Here is a 26,124-nt window from a genome sequence, read left to right as displayed (position 1 = left end):
ACCAGTAGTCACACTGAGACACTATAACTTTATGGAGTCACACAGAGGTTACAGCAAAGCGACAGAAAGAGGTAGCATACCATAGTCTGTGAACACACTGAATGCCACCAAAGCAAAAAACTGTACCATTCTAGGTCCAGTATGTACGAGCTCAAAAATATGTACATGTTCTTGACTTAGTAAACAACTGGCAATATTTAGATTTAACAGTGCAAAGTACAGAGAAGTTTCATAATGCTGTTTTAATAACTCACAGAAAACGTATACATACACCCAATGAATTCATCTCTTTATTGCATATTGCTTTTTTAAAAAAATGTACAATCTCAATGACACATACGACATTTTTTTTTCTTGGTACTATAACGACAGTCTTGCACCTAAAGACTAAGAGGTTCCAACTACTAAGCTAGTAAGATACAAGACATATAATTAAGTTTACAAATTATAATGCTTTCTTTTTGGCATTAATTTAAAAAAACAAACAAAAACCTTTAAAATACACACCCAAGAGAGAAAAGTGGCTACTTACACCAGCACCAATCTAAAAAGTAGATTTTTTTTTCAACAATGGCACATGGAATTACCTGCACAAAGCTTTTGGGGAAAGAAACCAAAAATGGAAATGGTAAAGGAGGCCTACCAGGATGGCCGTATCAAAATGAGGATGATTACAAAGGGCAAGAGGAACACGCTACATGGGCTTGCTCCTCTATGTGACACTCCATCCACTTGTCCATTCCTTAAACTGTAAAACAAAGCCATTTTCAAAATACAGTTCCAAAATTGAGCCAGACCAAATTTCTCTTGCTATAAATAGAAGATAGAGGCACTTTTGTTAAGGAATAGACACATCCATCATCATCTCCCATTCCTCATCTCCAAGCCTTTTGGAGCAAAGTCTGTGTCTGCACCTTTAACCCGATGGATTTGCAGACCTTGGTTACTAGGGGCTGGGGAGCACAACCTCTGCTGTGAGTTTATGACCGTCTTATCTGCTAGAGTCATTTACTTCCATAAAATGGGTAGAAGGTCTCTAAGTTTGCAATGAGGGGGACAAAAAGTAAAACCACTGCTCTTGACAACTCTTAGAGTACTATTTCACAGCTTTCACATAGTACAGAGACCTTGCCGTCTGCACTAAGCATTATAGTTTATACAAATCATTTTTAAATAGCATGATTCCTGTACAGCGCATATTGGTATTCTATTCACCCCTTTATCCCCATTAGAACATAAGCTCCTTGGGGACAGGGACTTTGTCTTGCTTATCATTGTAGCCCTACTAAGCCTGGCACATAGTAGGTGTTTAATAAATATTTGTTAATTGACTGAAAAACTCAATTTAGTGAGTAAATAATGTTCTAGTGCAACAGGACAAACTACTCTCTCCACAGGAAACCCAACCACAACAGGATTTTTAGGAAAAAAAAAGAGAGAATCTTAGCCCCCCTCCCCCACTACAAATAAATAAAGCAAAGCCAAAAAAAAAAAAAAGTAACAGTCCTCTTTTTATATAATTTAAGGATATTAAGAGTTGGTAGGTTAATGGTAAGCATCTATAGTTTATTTTCTAATGTTCATTGTTTTTATTCATTTCTCCCTGAGAGCTTTATCTTTTGGACTGAAATTTTACAGGTAGCTTTACTGACACACAATTTAAAATGACAACATATAAACAACAAACCACTTCAAACATACTTAGAGATAAATAGATCTTGGCATCTCTGTTGGTGGTGTTGACGTTTTGTGCATTCACTAGTGAACCCATATTGACAGAAGATGCAGCTTGTCCTACAAAATAGGAAAGAAAGAAAAGAAAAGAAAAGAAAAGAAAAGAAAAGAAAAGAAAAGGAAGAAAAAAAAAAGGCACCCCATAAAAAAAATTTAAATAATTTTTATCCCTTTAGAGAATTCTTCCTTTTAGGTCTTGGGTAGGAAATTTTATTTTTAAAGTTTATATATCTATATTGTTAGAGCAACAAGCACATTCTGGCAATCTTGTTCTTTAACAAGAGCATGAATTGCATTTAGATAAATAGTGTTCTTTTCAAAAGCAATGTAAAGAAATCTTCAAGAGCGCTTGGCAGAGAACTCGATGAAATTAGGGGGAAAAAGTTGATGCCCAAGTTTTAAATATATAAAAAAAAAAGTCTGATTGACATTCTACATAATTCAGATTGTGTGCAAGATGTTCTCAATAAATATTTACAGACTGCACCCCCACACCAATGTCGGAAATTCTAAGCTGGTCCTATCAATTACTGATGCAACACACCAGCATCACATTGTCAACTATCAAAAACCATTTTAAGTTGATATTTTTCCAACACCAGTTTCACCAATGAAAATAATTTCAAAGTATACCAAGCTTGGAAACCATAAAATATTTCTCAAGCCTTTTTTTTTTTTTTTTTTTTTTTTTTTTTTTTTTTTTTTTTGCTTTTGTTTTTCCTTTTAACCCTAGGGAATGTCTCTGTCATCTCTTTCAGGAGCTAGTATTGTGCTTCTGAACAGCCGTGGTGTTCAGGGGAGGAAAATGAGCCATACTCAATCTGAATGCATACATAAAGGGCTTCTGAGCAAATACATTAACATAGATTTTTTTTTTTAACCATACATATAGGTCTCCAGACAACACTCAGACTTCTATATACATTTTTTTTAATATATATGTACACGTACATTTACATACACACACATTCACACACTCACTCACAGATGAAGGAAGAAATTGCCACTGTTTGGATTGCAAGGCAGTGTAATGAAAAGTTCTAGTCACTTCAAAGGGCCGCTAACGAGCTTTCTAAAAAAGTATCCAAGGAAAATTAGAAATTAAGTTTTGTGACTGGTCTCTCTCGGCTGCTGTCCGTCATCTGGTTGGTAATACGCTTGCGATTACGTTTCAGTTTAGAAAGGTCTTTGTCAAAGACTTCTCCTGAGCGTAGAGCTGAAACCAGGTCATCGAACTCTCCACCCTCTTCACTATTCTCTTTTGCTTTCCTCATTTTACGTTCCCTTTCACGTTGTTCTTTGAGCTGCAAACAGAAAGCAACCTCTTACAGAAGTGTCAACGTGTTGTTTTGTTTTCAGTGGAGATGAAGTCCTTGAAAGATGGCCATACTCCAGTCACATCAACCCTTGTGCACCAAACAGCTGCTCAAGCCCTCGGACCTCACAACAGAGGGGGAGCTGGGACGTGAGGCCTTATTGTAGAGCAGTGAATAAGAAGAAAGACGACCGCTACTTTGTGATTAGACACTCACCGTCCAGAATCTAGGTAAACCTCACGATATTCTACTTAAAACAAGAGCCATCAAGGCAATTCCTATGGCTATAACGGAACCAGGAAGTTATCGCTGGACAGACCCCAAATCCTGGTTTCTTTGATGGTATAGAGGGACTCAAGCAAACGCTCATTGGGCCCCTCTCCTCACATTGAAAGCTTAGTCTGTATCTCCTGTGGATGCCTGGAGCCTGCTACACATGAGTTATTATTATTAAAAGCCAAATTATACACGTACATTATAGAAAATTTAGATAATTCATATAAACAAAAGCGGGAAAATCATCCTTAATCCTACTGTTAAGAGAGAACCATGGTGAAACTGCTGGGGGTATACCTCACCACACAGAAATAATTTTGTAAGCTTTAACATTAAATATTCTTTGAAAACATAACTTTTAAGGGCTGCATAAACATTCCATTATGTAGCTATTATACCATTTAAGCTAATGCCTGGTTGGTAAACATTTAGGTTGTTTCCATGTGAGGGCTAGTAGTATAAAGTCTGTTGTTCTCTTTGGGCAGATTTATGATTATTTCTTTAGAATAATTTCTAAGAAATGAAACTCCAGATCAGATGTATTTTTTCAGGCTTTGGATACACACTGCCCGATTGCCCAAGAGAAACTTGCGCTGATTTAAACTCCGAGCAGCCTTCTAGAGAGCGCTGCGATGCCCTCCTTCCTGCCGGCACGTCACCACACTGTCCTCACAACAGGGAGCTGAGCACTGGTAGATGGTACTTCCAGGAGGGGGAATCGGCTCGCGTCCTCATTCTCTTACCTGAGCTTCCATGCGAGCACGGCGTTCCTCCTCCTCCTTCTTCCTTCTCATGTTTTCATTCTCGTGTTTGGCTTCTGACACAGCTTGAAGAAACTGATCAAAAATGCCGAAGAACTCATCCGGCTGGATTTTGCCAGCCTCTTCGCCAAAGTGTTTCACTGCTTTAGTAAACTGGAAAGAAGTGAGTTTTAAGAAGTTCAGGGTTCCAAGAGAATTCTGTGATCACATAGAAGTCTCTCTCGAAGTAGTGAGGCTCTAAGAGTCAGATATAACCTGCTGGATTTTAGTGAGCCTGTATTTATCTTTGGCTGCTCAACAGGGCCGTCAATCATTGCTAAAGTAAAAAATTTAATACTCCTCGACTTTTGAAACCATTTATTCTTTTCCACTTCATTTCAGCTTAACACCAATGATTACCTACTCTGACTTTTTATTAACTAAACAGTAGTAAAAACAAGAAAGCAAAATATCATAGGGCAGAGCACTCAAGACATAAAACCAATAGCAAACTCAGCAGGGGTGGGGGAACTTGCACTTTTAACTCTTCTTTGAAGTGGCTGAATATCATTTATTGGTGCCATATGGTTAATATCAAAAGCAAACGGGATCCAGTGCTTCTTAGCTGCTTTTCCTAATCCTAAGTAATGCTAGCATTGTGATATTTCCTGGGCCTCAGTTAGAAAACAGTCATGGACTATGGAGTCATTAATGCAACCCCGATTTACGACCGAGAATACAATTTTATTCCAAAGCCTTTGTTAGACAGAACCCCTCCCACTGCAAATCCTCTCAAAACAGCTAAAATGCAAAATATTAAGGGAGAATTTAAAAAAAATTAATACAAATATATGTATAGTGTAACAAAATACTTATTTCCAGTCTCCTCAGTTTTTTTTTTCCTTTGGATTGGTGAATATGTCAGTTTATTTAATATTTTAATTATTTAAACTGAAGTATAATTAACATACAGTGTTATGTTAGTTTCAGGTGTACCACATAATGATTCAACAATTCTAATACAGTACTCAGTGCTCACCAGGAAAAGTGTAGTCCCCATCTGTCACCAAATGTCATTACAATATTCTTGACTATATTCCCTATGCTGTATTCTTCTAGTTTTAGTTCTCCTGGTAGTTATCTTCATAACTCAAGATCGCATGCTTTTAGGATTCTTAGCGGTATCATAACTTTCCAAATAATGTTCAATGCCAGTCATAATGTTTGTTAGAATTTTTCTTCCCTCTGTACGGATCTAATGCTGTTAATCTTAAGCTACTAAGGAAGGTGTTTCCAGCTTGAGTCAAATGAATTCTCATTCCCTATGCCTAATCAACTACATAACATTTTCCAGATCTTTAATTTTCTTCATTTAGACTAGGAAGTGTTTGTGCAGTGCCCCCAGCCCAAGACTTTCTAATTGCTTTTTTCTTGCATTACTTGCCTTTATTATATTTTTTCGGACATTTCAGTAATACTATCTCCCTATAGGAAATGTTTTCAGTATTTATTCTATTCCCCCCCCCCAGTTTTACTGAAATATAATGGACATACAGCACTGTATAAAATTAAGGTGTACAGCATAATGTCTTGACTTCAGTATATTGTGAAATGATTACCACAAAAAGTTTAGTTAAGATCCATCATCTCATATAGATACATACAAAAGGGTCTGCTCTCCTAATAACTTTCAAACATGGCATGTAGCAGTGTTAACTACAATCATCACGTTGTACATTACAACCCCTATACTCATCTATCCTATAAATAACTGGAAGTTTGTACCTTTTGACCACCTTCCTCCAATTCCCCCTCAATATTCATTCTGAGATAAAACAATCACAAAGTTATATGTGTGTGCGTATGACATCTTATTGTTGTCATGTCATATCTTTAAATTTATAATAAAAATGTTCTTTTGCCATTTCTCTCTTCACTGAGGAGTTGTTCTCAATGTTTTACTATTTGGAAATATTCTAGAAACCAGAGTTCTTTAGGGAAAAATTGTTCACATGTCACACGCAAAGCTCTAGCTTGCCTTCATGACTTTATAAGCTAATTTCTAAAAGTTCTGCTATGAACAAAAGGGCATTAGATGGCCTACAACTGAGTCTCTAAAACATTCAAGTTCATGCACTCCAAGCCATCCTGAATGATCTTTTTATCTAGGAATTCTAGTGATGATGAAGTCATGTATATTTTAGTCTTAGAAATCTGAAGAAAACTAGTCCCAGACTAAAGTTCCCACACTAAAATTTTAAAAAAAAAATAGTAGGTTGTGCGTAAGCGTGTGTTTTTACATCAAAAATTAACTGTAGGGTTGATTCTTATAAACATGTTTGAGCCCTCAAGGAAGTAGATTCTATGCTGCCTGGTTTGGGTGGGGGTGGGGAGTCCCTTCCTTTACAGATCTGTATCATCCAAAGTGGTGAGGCATACATAAGACATGGGTTGGGGGCGGGGGCTATCGCAGTGGAGGTTGCTGACATTGATCATGGGACAGCAGAAGCTGCACTTTTAACAGCAGTCCTCTGACCATATATCATGTTTCCATTTATTTAATCATGTTGCAGGTGGGGTTTACGGTTGAGACTAGCTAATGTATCCTAATACAGTCGTCTTCTGAACTATAAGCAGTTGTTCATGTACACTTCACAGAAACAATCATCCATATCTATTACTAAACAGATGACTACCGGGAAATGATATCCATCACTCAGGTTCCGAAGGAAAGTTAAAGCAAAAGACTATTGTGGCAACTGAGAGATGAGCAATGTGAAAGAGCTTGACAGGATGGGGTAGGGGCTTAAGATCACTTTTTAACGATGAGAAGGCGGAGTGAGAGAAAATGAGAGAGTGTGCACACGCACACGTATATGAATGTGCATGTATTTTGGAAGAGGAAATAGTGGGGAGGGGGAGAAGCTAAGGTCCTAGTTATTAGCCAATGAAAACTTTTCCTCTGGAGGAAAACAAAATTTTAAAATAGCAAAAAGCATATAAAGCACTGTATTATTAAAACACACCTCTTGTCATGAGGCTGTGAATTAAAGTGTATCTCCTTTAATAAGTTCTGCTGGAGATTTTAAGAGGGAATTTCCTGCCCCAAGTCTCTATCTCAGGAAAGCATATAACGTACAGGTACTAGGACACGTGGCCTTGGTTACATCTGATCTCACATTTTATCCTCTGGTTTTCATAATCTACTCTTTTCTGGTTCCCAGAGATAAGTACTTTAATCCAATATCAACCACGAGAAAATTGCAAAATATTTACTGATCTTACACCATCCAGATGCTCTGAGGTCTTGCTAACCTAAAGGCAACACAGACCAGTGAGACAAAAAGGGTGTGTTTCAATGATCACAGTCCTAGATATGAATATGTTGAGCATCTGCAAGTCTCAGCCCTGTTCAACAACACTCAGTCTCAAGGGACACCTACCAGGTCTTTAGCTTCTGCGAGAAGGTCTTCCACATCAGAGAAGCTGAAGCTGGCGACTGTGATGAACTGGCTGACAACAGACACAAACTTGTCTCCGGGCTGTGGGGGCTGAGACTTCTGATATTCCAGCTCCTGAAACACAGGAAGTGGATGATGTCAAGGTAGCCTTCAAATGCGGACACACCTTGTCTAATTTTCCATATGCCTCAAATTTAGTAAGTCAGCATAGCAAACACATCAAAACCTCCTCTAAAACACTTTGTGATACCCAAGCTCCCCTGGCCCTTCTGTCTACCACGCCAGACCCATGCCCACGTGCACCAACATATTTGCAAACAGCAATTTAGCGGATGATTTCTTATACTAGCTTTAGGACGTGAATAGATTAGCATTTAGATAAAATTAATAGAAGTTCGGTAAGGAGAGCAAATTGGATTCCAAAGGTGTGTGACTGAAAGCAAGGGAGTTGACTGTTGATATTCTGTACTCAGAATTCTGGTAATTCTGGTTCCTTGATTTTTCCTTCTTTCCCTCGGGCCAAGGCTACTGACTTTCTACCTGAGGATATCTGGGTCAGTGGAATTTCAACTGTAGCGTTTGGCACTGTAATTGTCTACCATTTTTCTTGTTGTCTGTACTATTTTGTTTTTGCGAACAGGCAGGTAGGAGTGTTAGTGTCTTATTAATTACCCATATTCTCTATTACCAGGGTGATGAACACACAGATTTTTCAAATCTATTTTTAGTAATTAATTTCAACCATTGCCAGATGCACTTTCTCAATCCCACCCTCTGTGAGTGAGGGATTGTTTTCCTCATTGTACTGACACATAAATTGAGGTTTAGAGGGATTAAATTCTTAGCTAAAAGCCAAGCAGCTGATACATGATAGAGCCAGAACTTGAACTCAGGTCCGTCTGACTCCACTGTCTCAGCAACAGCCACCCTGGGCACCAACTGACTTAACCAGCATCTATTTTCTTCCGTAACTGCCTTGGCAGGGGCACTAACAAGCAGGAGAGAAGTCATAGGCCACGGGTTCTGATTCAGCGTCCACCACTGATTCGGTTCTTATCTGTGACAAGGGGCTTGGGCCTCAGTTTCTTCACTTGTAAAAAGCAGGCAATATCCACATCACCATGAGAATCAATGAAATAACAGAAGTGGAAAGTTATAAAGTATGGAAGTTGCTGTGATTGGAATAAATTGCCACAATTCTAGTACTTTGGCCTTGAAAGTGAGCATCTATGTATGCAAGGTACAGAGATATCAAAGCGATTTCGAAGTATTTCATTAATGTATAATTTCATTTCATTCGAAGACTGAATTCGGTATTCCATCTTTGATATCTTTGAACAATATAATCCATTTGTGTCAAGCACAATTAGGATTCATGAATATTTAGACAGGCCAAGGTCTCCCTCCCAGTATTTCCTCCCAGTGCTACATCTTGACATGTATGCTGCCCCTTTCCTATGAAAAGCGTGTTACAGTATACATGCCCCAGGTGTGGGGGGATTTCAGCAAAACTACTTTTAATAGATCCCAAACCCAAAACTTCCTCCCCACTAGGACCCCTCCCCACACCTTGCTCTGAACTAGCTTAGATGCAAAGGTCAGAGCATCCATTATCAGGCTTTAGGGCTGTCATAACTGCCATGCTAGTCTCAAGAAAGCCTTCCACTGGGAGGAAATGGGAACCCAGGGAAGGCTATAAAACCAGTCTCATCCCAAGCTGCCCTTAACCAGCTGGGCCTCTGAAATCTGAGAAGGACCATCCTACTTGCTCACTCAGTGTCTTGGGCCACTGGGGTTGGCAGAAAAAGATTTCATTCAGCTCATCTCCTTTACTTCTGAAAGAGCATTCCCCATCACCACCCCCCACCCCGCCAAAAGCCTTACATGCTCCCTAGTTTATTAAAAACAAACAGAAAAAGATTAGACATTGTGACTTTAACTTTTATTGGAATTATGTCTTTAATGAAGTCAACTGCTTTCTCTGGCATAGTTTTACTATTAAAAAAGGAAAAGAAGGAGGGTCCTCATGGCATTAATAATAAGTGATGTGAAAGATACTTAAGAGACAGTCACCCTTCCAAGCTGCCTATGGAGCAGTGTCCTTTGTCAGGTGCCGGGCTGGAGCCAGGACTACTCTCCTGAGCAGGTCTCTCGTCCTGACCCGCCTCCTGGCTTGAGGCGGCACTGGGCGGTACCCATGGTACCCACGTGGTGCTCGGCTGCCGTGGTCGTGTGTAAGCCCACCAACTCCTCCGCCTCCAGCGGCCTGGCCATCTTTCCCTCCACAGTGGCCTGCCCCGGGGACAACCTCACTGCTATGCTCCCAAGTTCACCCCCACCCTCCTTCTAAGTCAAAGTTCACGTACTGCAAAAGAGAAGCTTTCTCTAATAAATGCCAGTCAGTCCACAAGCTTTGGATGAAGCTGAATCCACCCACCTTCCTCAAGGCACCTTTGTAATCACTGTGCTTATCTGGACATGTTCTCAAGAGCAGATGTGACTGCTCCTGGCCATTGCAACACCTGGAGGGCAAGGATTCTGAATCATCATCACCCCTGGCCTTGAGAATGGACCCTACACCCCAATGTCTGTTCAGTAAATACTCCCCAAAGGACCAGCTCTGAGACAACAGAGGTATTCCACTGCTCTGCTGAGAAAGAACATCACTTATTAATAGAACGTAGACACGGAGAGGATCCTTGAAGATTACCTAACCCAACCCACTTTAATGAGTCCTGCCTTACAGATAGGAAACTGGGGCAACCCTAGGTCTAGCTCCCCAGTTCCTGCTCCCACGATACCCCCACGACATCCTGTAGCTGAGTCACTAGGGTGACACAACCTGCCTTTGCTTCTTCATTGCTGTTGTTTTCCTACTTTGTTATTTTTTAATCAGTAACTGTTTATCCTGGGCATACCACCATGCCGGACATCATCAGCACCAGAGGTAGTGAAGAGACTGGGAATGAGAAGAAGAAACACCTACTCACCATCTCTACTGCTTTCAGGCCACTTCTCAGGGTGCTTATTTCCTTGTCCAGCTCAGTCATGCTGTTGTAAATAGTAACATTTTAGTAACCAACATGTGACTTAAATGTATTAAACAGATGATGGGTTTACAGATCTCATGCTTGGAAGTCCACACTAGTTTATTTTAAATGTTTAAAATTCCCTTCTGTGCTCCGATCTCACAGAAAGATAACATTTTAAACTTAGGAAATTTAGATATGGAATGATGGTTGGTTTGTTTTCCACAGCCAGCAGGTATACTTTATAGCTGAAAAATAGCAGGATAGAGATATCTCCCATGTGTACAAAAATACTTCATCTTTCAATCTCACAAAAATCTCACGCAAATTATTATACACAGAAATAAGTGTTTTTGCCATACTTGGCTCCCTTTGATCAAGTAAAAGAAACGGTCTTATCCACAATCACGTTCACGTTGTACTCTTCGTAATGAGTGCATTGCTTCTCACACAAGTTCTCGTCATGTGGATATTATAAAGTGATGGCTTAAACTTTTTTCTTTTTTAAAGGATTTATTTTTAAGTAATCTCTACACCCAGTGTGGGGCTCAAACTCAACCCTGAGACCAAGAGTGGCACGCTCTACTGACTGAGCCAGCGGGCACCCCAGTGATGGCTTAAATTTCAATCAACAATGATATTTCTTGGGGCGCCTGGGTGGCTTCGGCGTTAAGCGTCTGCCTTCGGCTCAAGGCGTGATCCCAGGATCATGATGGGATCCCTGGGATAGAGCCCTGCATCGGGCTCCCTGCTCGGCAGGAAGCCTGCTTCTCCCTCTCCCACTCCCCCTGCTTGTGTTCCCTCTCTCGCTGTCTCTCTCTGTCAAATAAATAAATAAAATCTTTAAAACAAACAAACAAATGAAATTATATTTCTTAAAGTTGTGCCAACTAGATTTCATTGTCTCTCTTTGTATAGAGAAAGTTTCCTGGGGTTCTCCTATAAAACTTTCTATTTGATGGCTTTTAAACATCAGAGATTGTAACATAATCCTCTCAGATAATTCAGATGTAAATTCACCAATACTTCATTTAACATTTTAATTTCATGTCTCACATTTCTACCAAATTCTATGAAAGAGGGAAAAAATAAGCCTGCTCATCATACTTTTCAAATTCACTGCAAAAAGATGAAGTTTTAAATACACACACACACACACACACACACACACACATTATTAAAGGGCCAAAAGGGGGAGGGAAGAAGAAGGAAAATTGCCTGCTCTTCAGTCTCTGAAAAGTGGTGTGAAGTCTGTGGTGAAAGTTTGGCAACTTTCCATTTTATTTTTAGTTTCTTCATCTGCATAAAGACTGCTTTCCATTAAAGGTTGCCTTGGTTTCTGAGAGTGTGTGCACATGTGAAAATTACTAGCAATGTCCTGACGTTTAAGTTGTATTTGCTTAGCTATGTATCCTCGTTAACTAAGGGTGCTCCTACTTGTATTTAATAGGACTACCTTTTAAAAGCACTAGTGAAACCACATTCCTTTCTTATACTTTTAATAACTCAGAAAATTAGGCTTCCTGGAAGTTAAAAATTACATGCAGGAATAGTCCAAAGGAGCTAGAAAACATATATATCCAAAACCATGTAACATATTTCAGTGACTTGGATAGGATCCAAACTTTACTTCATATGCTATTCAGGGGAAAGCAAACAGAAGGACCCTCTTCATGCAATGTCAGCTAACTACCTCAATGGCTGAAGCACCGTCCAAGTGATTAAAAACAAAAACAAAAACTAAAACAATTCCCTGTAAGTACTTACTTTACTTTTGCTGCTTGAGGAATGTCCCGCAGTTCTTCATTTAGATTGAGGACCTTGGGGTATTTATTTTCCACAATAGTTATGAGATAGTGCAAAAGTGTGATGTTCCTACAATTAAAAAAGGAAAAAGTGTTAATCATGGTTAATATCTGTATATGACTTGCATATTCAAGTGGCTGAACCTGCAAGAACACTATATTCCTACAGGGACTTCAAAATTTGGAGATTCGTTTCAGGCAGGGATTCTCAAGAGAAGGGAGTAGGGAAGAGCCTACATGAGATTTACATAACTGTATGACAAAAGGAAGCATAGATCTTCCAAAGGGAAGGGGACAAGATTTACTACTTTAGCTCACCACGAGCATCCTTCAACATCTGGACGATGGAAATGAACTGGAACCCTTGTCAATGGGGACATACCTACCAAAGACAAGGTGTGCCCCAAGGATCACAATAAGCAGGATGGTGTGGGAGGGAGGATGGACACTGAGGGATGCTTAATTCACTAAAAAGGACAGCTATTTTTCAAATCTAAAAGTACAGAGCAGCGACTCACTAATAAGAATTTATTGATAATTCTCATTTAAGCTTTTTCAACTCTATGATAACTTCCCCCTCCCCCAACTCATTTATTTTGCTAGCTTTTGTCCCCTCTGACTCATCTGTTTTGCTGTCTGTAACAAAGCGTGGTCAGAAAGTTAGAAGGTCCCCTGCTTTAGGGCTGGGCCTGGAAGTGGACCAGGATTGTGCCATCACGGCTATGACATCCTTGCAGCCAAGAATTCATTTCCTAATTTTAGCAACACTTCAGCTCCTAACTGTATAACCCAGCTCCTTCTTTGGTGGTGACAGGACTGAACCCTGACTGACCTGGGTTGAAAAAGTGGATGCCTGATAACACTGTCTGTTAGGCCAAGCTGTGGTAGTCTGGTCCTGTTGTCCCTGACTCCAATGCACACTACAGTCACCTGGTCCCCAGATGCCTGGGCCGACCTGAGATTCATTTCACTGGAATGGGGGTGGGGCCAGGCACAGGTATTTTTAAAAACTCCCCAGTAATTCTAAGAGCCAGGATCGAGAACCACTAGTCTACTAAAAGTTGCCATTATCAAGAGGATGCAAATGTATTTCTTTAAAGACATGTTCATAATTTGTAGGCAGTTTGCTAATTTACGATGCTAAGTCACAACAGCCCCACCCAACCCCCAACTAAAGTGAAGCAGAGTTGTCAAATAATTTCCTTTCCTATAATCATGAAATGGTTTTCACTTCTGGTTACCCCGGCATCTTCCCAGAAGTCAATGCAATCCCATTCCTCTGAGTCAACTGGCCCACGTGTGAAAAAGATTTTTCCTTCATTTTTCTTGCTTTCAAGAAGTAACTGGAAAACACTAGCTCAGCAAAATAAAGTAATGGCTAATTACTTCAGTGGCTAATGATTCTGGCCATTTACTTTACAGATTCTGAGCTGCTATCCTTCCATTCCAATTTTGCTGTTCACAGAATCTAAGTGTTGGCCCAAGGGCCTGCTGAGGGAGGGAGCCACATCCCAGCAACCATGACAAGAAAGGGTAGAGCCATTTCTCCTCACTCTTTCACAGAGATGCTTTGTTATTTAGAGAAACTAAATTTTATTAACCGCATATAGTTTACTTAGTGTAGAAAGACTTCATGCTAGATCAGAACGTTCACATTTGTTTGCTATCCAAATAACACCTCATTTGACTGAATATAAATTCTTGAAGAATGAAAAACAACATAACAGCCACACATTTGATTATCTGCTGGTATTACTGGAAACAAGTCTTTAAAGCAGGGTGAACGTACCCTTCATTGCTGACTGACCCACCCTTGTGCAGTCTGATCAGTTTCAACCGAACATGAACTGAGTGACTGCTTACGAACAAGGCACTCTGCTAGGCACTATGGGTTCATAAGACACTGGTACTATTTCTGAGGACCAAATATAGGAAGAAGAAGAAAAAGAGATCAGAAATGTTGTTAATTTAGTATTTTGAAAAGGCTTGTGTATTAAATTCTATGGTCACTTCAATAAGCAGATAATCACATAGTAAGTGCCAGGTTATCAGTAATGAGGGGGCAGAAGGTATCAAAGAAGAGAGAGAGAGAGAGAGAACACTAACTGAACACACTTCCTTAAAAAGGTGACTGCTCAGGNCAAATATAGGAAGAAGAAGAAAAAGAGATCAGAAATGTTGTTAATTTAGTATTTTGAAAAGGCTTGTGTATTAAATTCTATGGTCACTTCAATAAGCAGATAATCACATAGTAAGTGCCAGGTTATCAGTAATGAGGGGGCAGAAGGTATCAAAGAAGAGAGAGAGAGAGAGAGAGAGAGAGAGAGAACACTAACTGAACACACTTCCTTAAAAAGGTGACTGCTCTTTATACGCAGGTAGGATGTTGCAGTTTACCTACCACACCTTCCAGATACAATCCATCTGTTGTTGGAGTAGAACTGAGAACAACAGAACAGGTGTCAAATACCTGCGAGGCCAAATACCTTACTTGTGATGTTAGGCAAGCTAAATGAGCCACTTTACAATGCCTCAGTTTCTTCATCTGAAAATAGGGATACAGCACTTTGGCCTGTGTCTGGCATGTGATCAAATACGAAGGTGCTCTGGAAGGTCAAGTGCTTATGTTAAAAATAAGGTGGTAGCGGCATAGCTGCTCTTTGTTAACCTATCTCTACATGATGCAAAAAATAAGCTTTATGCTATGCATCACTAATCTTATAGAAAATATAGAGTAAAGAGCCTTACTAGTGAGGGAATAATTAGGGCGAACAGCCCATATTTCTAGAAAGAATCTGGATGCAGGGAAGTTCACCTTAGAGACAACTGTGCAAGGTGCTTTGAGGCCAGTAAGAACCTTAGCGAAACGAAGCTCCCGGGGAAACTAGTGCCGTTAACACCTAACGATCCCACCTGTGAACGACACCAGAGCGTTTCTCACCTCTGGGTGTTTCTAACAAGAATCCATTCACCTAAAACACACTTTCTAGGAAACATTTTGAGGAGTCTTGGAAGGAGCAGCTTAACACCAACAGCCAAAATACATTTATACCTCATAATTTTTTATAGCAGCTAGCTTCAAACTATAAAGGCAGGCAGGCATACCCTAAAACCCCAACGGGCTTCACATTCTATCATCAGCTGTCAGTTTTTTTTTTCTCGTCCCTGGAACGCAGTTCTCTGTGAAAGGTCACGAGGAGACCTGTAGCATGCGGGTCACTTTCTGTTTCTTGACCTGGGCGCGAGTTACGCAGAGGCTCAGTGTGTGAAAATTCACCCAGCTGCACATTTCTGACCGGCGGACTCGTCTTTAGCATATTATACTATAATAAAGAGTTTATCCAAGAAAACCCTAAACCTTAGACTAGATGCTACCCCTGGGGACTGAAAGTGGATGAAGGATAATTGGCCCAATGGGGATTTAGGGTTATTTGTGATTAGGAGAGAAGAGAGAAGTCAGTGCTGGAGAGGGAAGGAGGATGAGCGAGAGACAAGCAAACCAGAGGCTGAGGTATCGGGGAGGCCCAGGAGGCCCAGCGGGATCCTGACTGCAGCTCCTGGATCCTCCATGTGTTGGAAGATACCGTACTTACTTGTCAATACTAGATTTTGTGTCAGCAATCTTGTTTAGGCTGGATATCTTGAATCCATATGCATTGCCTCTTTGGCCTTTATTCATGTAATTTCCAAATGTCAAAACCACTTCTAGCAACTGCTTCAGGGAGCTGCTCCGAAACACCTCTTCTGAGCCGGAACGAATTGCTTCAGAATAAAGCACACATAAACACAACTTAGACATCCAAGAGCCTTCAGTGATACCCACCCTAAATCCACACACCGGAGAGCAGATACTGAAGATGTTAGACTGGGGCATTAGACGACCAGGGAGCACTTACAAAACACCTAAACTAGAAGCAGACAGCGAGGGCACAGGGAGAGCCAGCTGACGTTGCTCAACAGACCCAGACATAGCTGCACCGTCCTATCCTTTCTTAGTCCTTTTCTTGGCTGACTCATCAACCATAAGCAGTTAAGAATACATAGAAAGCGACTGCATTTCCCACATTCCTGTGCAAACACTTTTTTGCCTGGTATGAGTCAGATCAACAGGATTACTGATCAATTCTATTGACAAAAAAAAAAAAAAAAGGCTAAATGTGTTTCATGTTGCAGCTTGCAGGTGTCGTCAGGGATCGGGGCTGGAGCAGGGTCCTGAGTCCAGCCTGCATTCTGTGGCTGTGCTCTTCAGCTGCCCATGTTTCAAACACTTAAAAATTTTATAGCCTTAAATCTTCCCCAAGAAATATCTAGTAAAGCACCACGTCAATAAAGCTAGTTACAGATTTAACACTAGTAGCAGTCAAATATATTTCTCACCAACACCCAGGAGGTTAAAAGCCCAGTTCTACAGAGGAGCCCAGGAGATGCACTGTGAGCTCCAGAACCCAGGCTAGGCCAGAGGGCCAAGTGTGGGCCTTAAGTAATTACCCATCAGAATTCCAAATGATTTTAAGGAAAAAAGAAATCACCCAAGGGATCTTGCTAACTATCTGCCTAGGACCATACTTGCGAACGGGCACTTAGGATGAGCATCATTTTCCATCTGGAGGCTTGACTTTACCTTCTACTTTAGGTTTCACTTCTGCCACACGCTCTGCAAACTTCTTCTTGAAGTACAGTGATTGCAGTCTTTGCTGATAATGATTAATTCTGTAAGAGCAAGCATGAACGGATGAACATTTATTAAGATGTCTATGTTGGCTCAACGGATATGGAGGTGGAGGGAGCGTAGAGCACGCCTNGAGCTCCAGAACCCAGGCTAGGCCAGAGGGCCAAGTGTGGGCCTTAAGTAATTACCCATCAGAATTCCAAATGATTTTAAGGAAAAAAGAAATCACCCAAGGGATCTTGCTAACTATCTGCCTAGGACCATACTTGCGAACGGGCACTTAGGATGAGCATCATTTTCCATCTGGAGGCTTGACTTTACCTTCTACTTTAGGTTTCACTTCTGCCACACGCTCTGCAAACTTCTTCTTGAAGTACAGTGATTGCAGTCTTTGCTGATAATGATTAATTCTGTAAGAGCAAGCATGGACGGATGAACATTTATTAAGATGTCTATGTTGGCTCAACGGATATGGAGGTGGAGGTAGCGTAGAGCACGCCTCCCCAACACACACACACACACACACACACACACACACACACACATTTCCTCTCCTGGACAGGAACACAGGAAAAGAGGCCACTTTGTCTGGAGAGCCCATTTCCCTCCAACCAACAGGGGGTATTCAGGCAATGGCAGCAGGGTCCTTAGCTCTAAACAGATCAGGCAACTGCTAAAAGAGAAGCGGAGTTGTCTCCTTCCCTTCCTTAGAGTCCCAGGAGCTCATGTGAACAGAGAAGATAAAAAGGAATGAGAACGCAAAGCCTCCCCCCATTCTGCTGCAAGTAAGGGGCTGTTTCCTACGTTTCTCCCACGCTTCTTAACTTTCCAGAAAGTCTGCCTCCGGCAAAGCAGCAGAGTAAAACTTGCCTCCATCATTCTCTCCTCATATCATGCTCTCCCCACGCATGTCCCCAAACCACCCTCTTTCTTTACAGCTAGCTACCTATCTGCTCCCCTCAGGGCTGGCAAGATAGCAACTAGTCACCAGAGATAACAGGATGCAAACTGGCCAGCTAAGATAAGTCGGGGCTGCTGAGAGGGTGAGGGCAGGTGTACTTGGCAAGGCCTCCCGAAATCAAATCACCGCCTTACCGGCTCTCTGTTGGGAACTCCAGTCCAGTAGCCCCAAATAACCAAACAGACCTGCGTTTGCAGCCCAGGTTCTTCCCTTGTTAGGTGACTTTCAACAGGTAACTAAAGTCCTCCATTAGATGGAAGACAATACCTCCCTACCCAACAGCTCTCCTGGCGGGGCTGATAGGAGGATCAAGGGGGATGAGGGACGCACAGCCCTAGACAATTACGAAACGGCAGCTACTACAGGCCGCCATCTATTTATCTACACACAGGCCTGCTGTGCACTTCTGTCAAAATTCCAAGCCACCGTTTCTCCTACAGTAGTATCCAAAATGGCAAGTTAAGATGGAACAACAACAAAAACAAGTCCGGATATGGCAGAAATGTAAAGCGAGAGACATGTTCACCTTGGCTACACTCTCAGGCCTTTGGTACTCAGGGGAAGAGCTCTGCCCTGCGGTTGAAGGAGAGTCTCGGGACCACTGGTCCTTGGCTAATGCAGAATCAATTTTCCAGGCCTGGGATGGCAAACAGACTCAGCTCACAGGCCAAACAAAATTATAAAGCAGCGGCTGCCTCTGGGTTTTCTGGAGAAGGGCTGAGAATGCTTGGCAAGGCTCTGTGGGAAGAGTGCCATGATTGATTAGCGATGTCTTCTGCATGTGTCATGACTTGACATCCAGACCCTAGCTGTTCATTTATGTGGGCTCCAGATTGACACGGCCGAGTCTGTCCATTTTTTTGAGATGCTGAGGTAGAGAGAGGAGTGAGATACAATCCCATAGCAGTCAAAGTGGTGGGGAGAATGACACCGACTGGAGCCAGGAAAAGTCATGACTTGTTTAGGTCCAGAACCAGAGGTAATTATGAAGAAATGCGAACCCTGGCTCACCCACGGGCAAGAACTCACATAAACAAAACAAATTCCACACAACTCAGACTTAAGAAGATTTTGTAATTTAAAAAGGCTTTAAGTTAAGCCAGGTTATTGGCCCAAATAATTCAACCAGAATCGCAAGTTTAACTTCCAGAGAAAGGGAAGGGGCATGTTCACGTTTTATGCATTTTCAAACTCACCGGCTCATTTCGAAAAGGAATCTATCAGCCTTGGCCATCCGATCCAGCTCGTGTTTATGTTCCTCCAACAAGTCAATGTCACTTTTCTCGGGAACAAATTTCAAGAGCTAAAAAGTACATGCAAATATTAAAACTGAGGTTTAAAACTAAATTCTTGCAGCAATTTTTCACTCCTTCAGTTAATTTGCCCCGAGATGAGACTGTAACTTTTGTTTAATTTATAAACTCTGCTACAGGTCATTGTTAAGATACAATACAAATGACTAAATCTTTTCAGTTAGGTGGTCAAAAGGTACCAACTTCCAGTTACCACGTAAGTTCTAGGGATGGAATGTACAGCATGAGGACTACAGCCAACACTGCTCTATAACGTACAGGACAGTTGTTAAGAAGGTCAATTCTAAGAATTGTCATCACAAGGAAGGATCTTTTTTTCCTTGTTTATTGTATCTATAGGACATGACAGCAGCTACTAACTAAACTTATTGCAGCCTCATTTCACATCTGTAAGTCAAACTACTACGCTGTACATTATAGTGACGTACGTCAATAATATTTCAATGAAACTGGGGGAAAATTCTTTTCTTTTTTACTTACAAGTAGTTAAATTGGTATAAGATGCATTCCTGGCAGCTTTCTATTCTATATTGTCTCTCAAGTCAGATTGTGGAAGCTCTTTACCAGGATCCAGTTCGCATAGACCACTGGAGGGACTTTGGAGATTCAACACTTTCATTAGAAGATGATGCAACTGAGGTCCAGCGAGACAAAGCCACTTACCCAGGATTACTAAGAAAGTTCGTGTAATCATCAGAAATAGAACTTAGGTCCCTTGACTCCCAGCTCAGTGCTTTTTTTCTATTACATCATGCTGGAATGAGTAATTCTACGTGTATTTTCCATTCAACTTGTTTATTTCTCTGGCTTATCTAATTCCATCTCATTTTTTGCTCCATGTCAAGATGGATGAGAAGAACACAGTAGGATTTGGTTTTTGATTCCATATTTTATTTTGGCAGAAGAAATGAACATGGAATGCAGGAGAAATAGCAATCATATTTAAAGTTGAAAAAGTATTCTGTGTCTGATTTCCTTTAAAGTTACTACATCAAATTTNGCATCGAATTTAAATTAAAAAAAATAAAGTTATAAATGTGTGTGTACATACACCACGGCCTTGTCCACGTGTGCTATTATCTAGATCAGATGCCCTTGGATATATACATTTTTTAATGACATCAACCCTCTGGACCCCAAGATGCTCCCCATAACTTGAAGCTGGCATTGGGACGGTTCATTTAGTGGGTTCCCAAAGTTTGCTGGATTTAGTGAAGGGACCTCAGAAAAGGCAGGCAGTCTCGGTGCCACCAGCAGGGAAAGAGGGCTAGAACTACAGGTCAATGGTGTGCAGTTGGAAATATATTCCGGTCAGAGTGCTTGTCGTGTGTCAGGGTCTGGAGTGGGTAGCACAGCATTTATGCAAGGAGAACAGCTGTAATGGCAGTGGGGGAGGGCAGAAGTGGTCAAGGGAGGGAGTAGCAAGGACCTTATAAGAAGTTCAGTCTTAATTTTGAGGGCTCTGGGATAGGACTTAAAATCTTAAGTAGGGGAATGAATGGACATTTTAAGAAGACCACCATGCTCAGAGAATGGAGAAAGAATTAGAAAGGATCAAAAGCATTGGGGGGGGGTTTGTGATTAGACTGTTGGTACAGTAATCCAGGTGAGAGAGGATGGTGGCCTGGATTGGGTAGTGGGTAGATTCTAGAGCTATTTAGGGGGTTGAATAGAACTGGCCTGACTTGTTGATGGATGATGAATTATGGTAGAGGATCAGAAGGATGAGGTCCAGGCTTCTGGCTTAGGTAACAATGTATACAGAGTGGAATAGGAAACCCAGGAAAAAATGGCTGAAGGAGAGTGGACGGGGAGAAAGTGAGTTTAGTGTTTGAAATACTGGCAAGGGTACCAAGTAGCGATTCCTTGTTGGCAGATAGACAAATGGGTTTGACATCCTAGAGAGAGCCGTTTGGAAGACGAAGCACTGATACTGGTTGTAACATGCAAGGATGTAAGGTTAGGTAACCAGGGGAACCATCAAGAGAAACAAAGCAGGGCTGGAGAGAAGCCAGTGTTTGAGGAATGAGGACAAGAGGAGGAACCTTCAGAGGAGACAATGAAATGCCAAAGAAACACATTTCACCATGGGGCAAGTGGCCATTGGTGTCACATACCAGCAGCAAATCAAGGAAGATAAGGACTGCAAAGTGCCCCCTAGCTTTGGCAACAAGGAGGTGGTGAGTCCTTAGTGAGAACAGCTTTAGGGAGGTGAGGAAGAGTGAACAGGAGGTGAGTGTGGACAAGCTTTCAAGAACTCTGCTTGTATCAAAAGAGAGGCCAGTAGCTAGATGGGCATGTGTGGTATTAAAAGGTGTTTTGTGAAATGGGGAGACTCGAACGAGTTAAGAGTCAAGAGGAAAAGGTGTAGCATCGAGAAGAGGGGGGCAGGGTGCTCTGATCTGGCTGGGTCCCTGAGCAGAAGGAAGGGCTAGGCCAGAGCAGAGGCCAGAGACACCCCTCTTTTCTGATGGGACGTAATGGATGTGGATGCCAGTGGGTTCACTGGTCTGGTGGCCTGACAGATTTGAGGCACTCATGTTCCTGTGTTCAAATGGTGCCAGTGGACAGGATACGTGTCTTCTTGCTCTTCCTCAGTTCAGGGAGGAAGGTAATGAGGCAAGGGGAAGGGAGAAGGAAGAGAGAGAAAAAGACTTGTTTCTTCCCCTTAGTTTGGATTTTTATCTACTGGGCAAGGAAATTCAGTTCTAGTCTTAGGGACTCCCCCTCCCCCCATGACACAGACACTGCTTTGTGTGTGCTAAGCCCACAGGCCCCTGTTCATGACAACACAATCACCAGCTCCCTTTTGTACAGAACGTTGCGAGAGGCACCTGCCAAGGCTCAGTCCTTCCCAGAGCAGAGTCAAAGGACAGACTGCGTATGGATAGTTTTAAGAGAGGAATGAAGAGTTAGACAAACACCTGGGAATGAGGAGAAAGGTACACATTCCAAGAAAGAGGAGTGTATCAATCTTGTCTGAGTTCTGAGCTCAGCAGCTAAAAGCAGGAGACGAGGGAACGAATGTGGTTCAAACACAAATCGTAACTAGGAGTAAAGAGAGGCTAGCTTCAGAGTTCATCTGGGAGAAGCGCTGTGTGGAGGAAGAGGAAGCAGAGGAAGAAGAGCAGACTAAGGAGGGAAGGAAAGAGTGTGGTAGACGACCAGAGTCGGACACGCAGAATTATCAGGGCAGACCAGGTCAAAAGTATCCCGCTCGGCCAGATTCTGCGTCAGTAGATTGATTTTCTTACTTGTATTTATTTGAAGTACATTCTATTTGTACTGTAAGCCCTTTTGGCAAGATCTTGAAATCCCTTCCCTCAAGGAGGAATTTTGCTGGATGCAATTTCACAGTAAACAGATCTTGTGGAATTTTAAACATACGACCTTATCAATAGGGGCTGAAGGCCCAAGGACCAGTGCAGCTTCCCGCCTAGCTCCTCCCTCTGTGAGAGCAGCTTCTGATGCAGGCAGCCAGACTGCAGGGTCATCTGGGGGCCGGAGAGGGGCAGAGGGGCAGTGGGCTGCGCTTCTGGGCAGAGACCCTTGTTAGGACTGGTATACAGATGGAGAGGGAAGAGTGTGCAGAGAAGCTGCAAAACGCTCTAAAGGATTAATTTTCGGTTTAGGACTTCCATTTAAACAACTTGTACACAAAGTATCCTAACAGGTTTGGGTACACAGTCATTGACCATTGGTAACTAAGTCAAACCTCAAAAAGGACAGCCTGACAACTTATTCCATTGCTAAGCGTGAGGGTTTCCCCAGGACAACTGCAGCTGCTGGATTCAGGTGGGGCAGGTGCACTGAGGTGTGGTGACACCGCACACATCACTCCTCCCTGCTCTGTGTCGGAGGGGGCCTTTTTGGACATCAAGTGAGCACACTGTGGAAAATGCATAAACATACAGGCACGCCCCCCGAAGCAGCCACACCAGCCAAGATCACTGTTAACAATGCAAACAGGCTCCCCCTCTGCTTCTGGAGGCTGAGCTTGCCTACAGCTGAGACCTCAAGTTCAGACGGCATCATGATCGCTGGCGTCCACAGTTAACCTGCAGTGGACCTGGCACTGACAAACGTGGACCTCTAGATCAAAATCACTCAAAACAGAATTTCGTACCAAGGACAATGAGAAAGCAGACAGAACAGTCTTACAGTGTGGAGACGATCTCCTCGGAGCACCAAAAAATTTAGGGCCAGACCGAGAGACAGGTAATAATCCCTGAAACATCTGCTAGTTCAACAACATTGTCATTTGGGGGACAACTGAACAAAGCTGCGTGGAAACACCTAACAGAGTTGGAACGGTGCCACAAAACGTGTTATAGGAATACAGCATGGAGAGAGGCTAAGTCACTCCATTCAGCTTGCCTGGCCTTGGTTCATATGAATTATTTCAATGTAGATGACAGAGCTAGGGGTTTAACAGTAAGTCCTGTGGTGTAGGAATGACGAGTCGAGGCCAAGACACAAACTATATTAGGGATTCAGAAATGAATCAGTTTACGTAGTAGTCTGATCTCGCAGTACTAGTGAGATTCTCTATATTCCTGTCCAGCAGACTTCCCTGAAGCTAATAGGTTTGTATGACCTATGAAAGCATAATAACTGCGGCATGAGAGACAGAATCTGGCATTGTGGGTCCCAGGCATCTGACAACCTTGTGACCTTCCTTTTCACCTAACATTTGGAGGAGAACGAGAGAATCAAGTCTCTTAAGAGAGCCACATTCAACCTTGGTTCAGAGATGAGGAAATCATCCACCAGCAACAACCAGATTTTCTCACTATCCCGCTCCCTGCTGATAGCCAGCTGTCCCTTGCGCTCTAAGTCTGGCGACTCACCTGTTCCAACATGTCCTTGGGCAGATCTTCTTGCTCGTCCATTGTCAGAATAGCCCGCTTGATTTCATCATTCGACAATTTCAACCTGGATGAAGAATATTTTATTTTGTTAACAATATTGGCTTGAGTATTAAAATTTAATGCAAGATAATTCATTCTGCTACTCCAGCTGCTGATTTTCAAGAATTGTTTTTCTCAAAATCTCTTAGCGAAAGCCTATTTCCTGACAATATTGCACCTAAAAATAGTATTTTGAAACGGCTTTAACATTCTTTCAGGACTTCGTAATGCTCTGCTGACACAGAGAACAAAGCTGTTATGTTCTATTGTTTAGTTTCCTTAAGTAAGGGGTTGGAGAATGAGAAATAGGGAAAACACCTATACACACTGTTTTCTTTACTATATAGTATCCATGAATTGTAGACGAGAAAAATTAAATTTTTTTTAAAGATTTTTAAAATTTATTTTTAGAGAGAGTGCACGAGTGTGCAAGCAGAGGCACAGAGAGGGAGAGGGAGAGAGAATTTCAAGCAGTCTCCACGTGCAGTGCAGAGTCCGACCTCACAATCGTGAGATCATGACCTGAGCCAAAGTCAGGAGTAGGATGCTTAACCAACTGAGCCACCCGGCACCTCCAAAAAACTAAATTCTGAACTTGATTATTCATCGGGAGTGTTTAAAGTTTGCTTTCAGATTAAAAACGGATTTTAAAAAGGTTGAAATCTGTTATTATTAAACAGTTGAATAGTTAATACACAGAATAAAATGCATAACGCACTTCATGGTTGAAGAGTTTGCACATATATTACTTCGTTAGAGGTTTAAAATAACTGTGATGGTCATTTTTTTTTTTTAATGGAGGGAGAAACTGAGGCTCAGAATGGCTAAGTGATTTGCCCAAGGTCAAACATACGGAAAATGGCAGTATCTAACACAAACATGAAACTCTTGATTCCTAACCCCAAATTCCTTTCACAAATTGGCTTATCTAGTTAATATCTTATAGGGAAGAATTTAAGCAAAACCACAAATCCGTTTTCTGTTTACCATAAATTTATATGATTTACTAATTTAATTAAGGATTTATGTCTTGATTACATCAGCACAACAAAGTATGGACTATAAAGAAGAGTCAAGAAAACATACTTGTAAAAATGTGTTTTTATTAGACACAACCAATAGTCTTAAGTGGGGGGGAGGGGGGAGTCTTAATCAGATTATTAACTAGAACAGCAGAGTCACTCTTTTGTTCTATTTGTTAAGCATTAGGTCCAGACTTACTTTTAAAAAATCTTACTTCCTTATTAAACTACCACTAAAGTGGCATATTAACCTTATTTGGTAGGTTCTAGGCTAGGATCTTCAAGAAAAGTCACATGAGGCCCAGAGATAAAGACATAACACACAAATACAGAGCACGCTGTACAGCCTTCGCGGGTAACATTTGAAGGCGGGGGCTTTGGCATCAGGCTGGGCCCTAGTCCTGGCTGACAATGCCCGGCCGGTGGCGCCTTGGATGATGTTTTTCTTCAGCCTTGGTTTTCCCACCTCCAGAGTGAAATAAAGCATTTAGCCCTCTGCCTGGCCACGGATAAGGTTCACTAAACCATAGGTGTTACTCTACAACAGACTTTTCTGCACCGGGGACAAGAAGCAGTACTTTCGTAACCCGAACATTCACATGCAGTTACGTGATTGTTACACCGCACTTAGTAGGGTTATCACGAACATGTCCCAAAGCTCTCTCACGACCATTATTTCACCAGTTTCCTCCCTGTACACAACATCCATGAGGCCCAGGAGTATTAAACAAGAATTAGAAGACAGGGTTCTTGTTTTAAAGGTGGTTATCGTGTTTGGGAGAATCAAACAATAAGCTGAAACACTCCAAAAAAACGAGAGGGCAGCCTGAGCGTAGGGGTGGACACAAATGTCTCAGGAGGAGGAGAGAACCCTGGGGGAGAGCCGGA

At 41.8% G+C, this 26,124-nt stretch overlaps 1 protein-coding gene across 1 annotated transcript in view; it reads right to left on the bottom strand.

Moving 5' to 3' along the window:
- Positions 1 to 268: 268 nt before the first annotated feature.
- DAAM1 (dishevelled associated activator of morphogenesis 1) overlaps positions 269 to 26,124 on the bottom strand; it is a 172,808-nt gene continuing 146,952 nt past the window's right edge. The window contains exons 18-26 of the mRNA XM_034642666.1: positions 24,155 to 24,239; positions 19,188 to 19,294; positions 17,352 to 17,440; positions 15,955 to 16,123; positions 12,324 to 12,431; positions 10,518 to 10,578; positions 7,510 to 7,641; positions 4,070 to 4,240; positions 269 to 3,038 (exon numbers count right to left, since the gene is read on the bottom strand). Of these exons, the coding sequence (XP_034498557.1) occupies positions 2,829 to 3,038; positions 4,070 to 4,240; positions 7,510 to 7,641; positions 10,518 to 10,578; positions 12,324 to 12,431; positions 15,955 to 16,123; positions 17,352 to 17,440; positions 19,188 to 19,294; positions 24,155 to 24,239 (1,132 nt within the window). The 3' untranslated portion in view covers positions 269 to 2,828. The remainder of the gene's footprint in view (positions 3,039 to 4,069; positions 4,241 to 7,509; positions 7,642 to 10,517; positions 10,579 to 12,323; positions 12,432 to 15,954; positions 16,124 to 17,351; positions 17,441 to 19,187; positions 19,295 to 24,154; positions 24,240 to 26,124) is intronic.

Source organism: Ailuropoda melanoleuca, chromosome 14 (assembly GCF_002007445.2).
Source record: "Ailuropoda melanoleuca isolate Jingjing chromosome 14, ASM200744v2, whole genome shotgun sequence".
Lineage (NCBI taxonomy): Eukaryota > Metazoa > Chordata > Mammalia > Carnivora > Ursidae > Ailuropoda > Ailuropoda melanoleuca.
The sequence above is the reverse complement of the archived record's forward strand: the minus strand, read 5'-3'. Positions and strand labels throughout refer to the sequence as shown.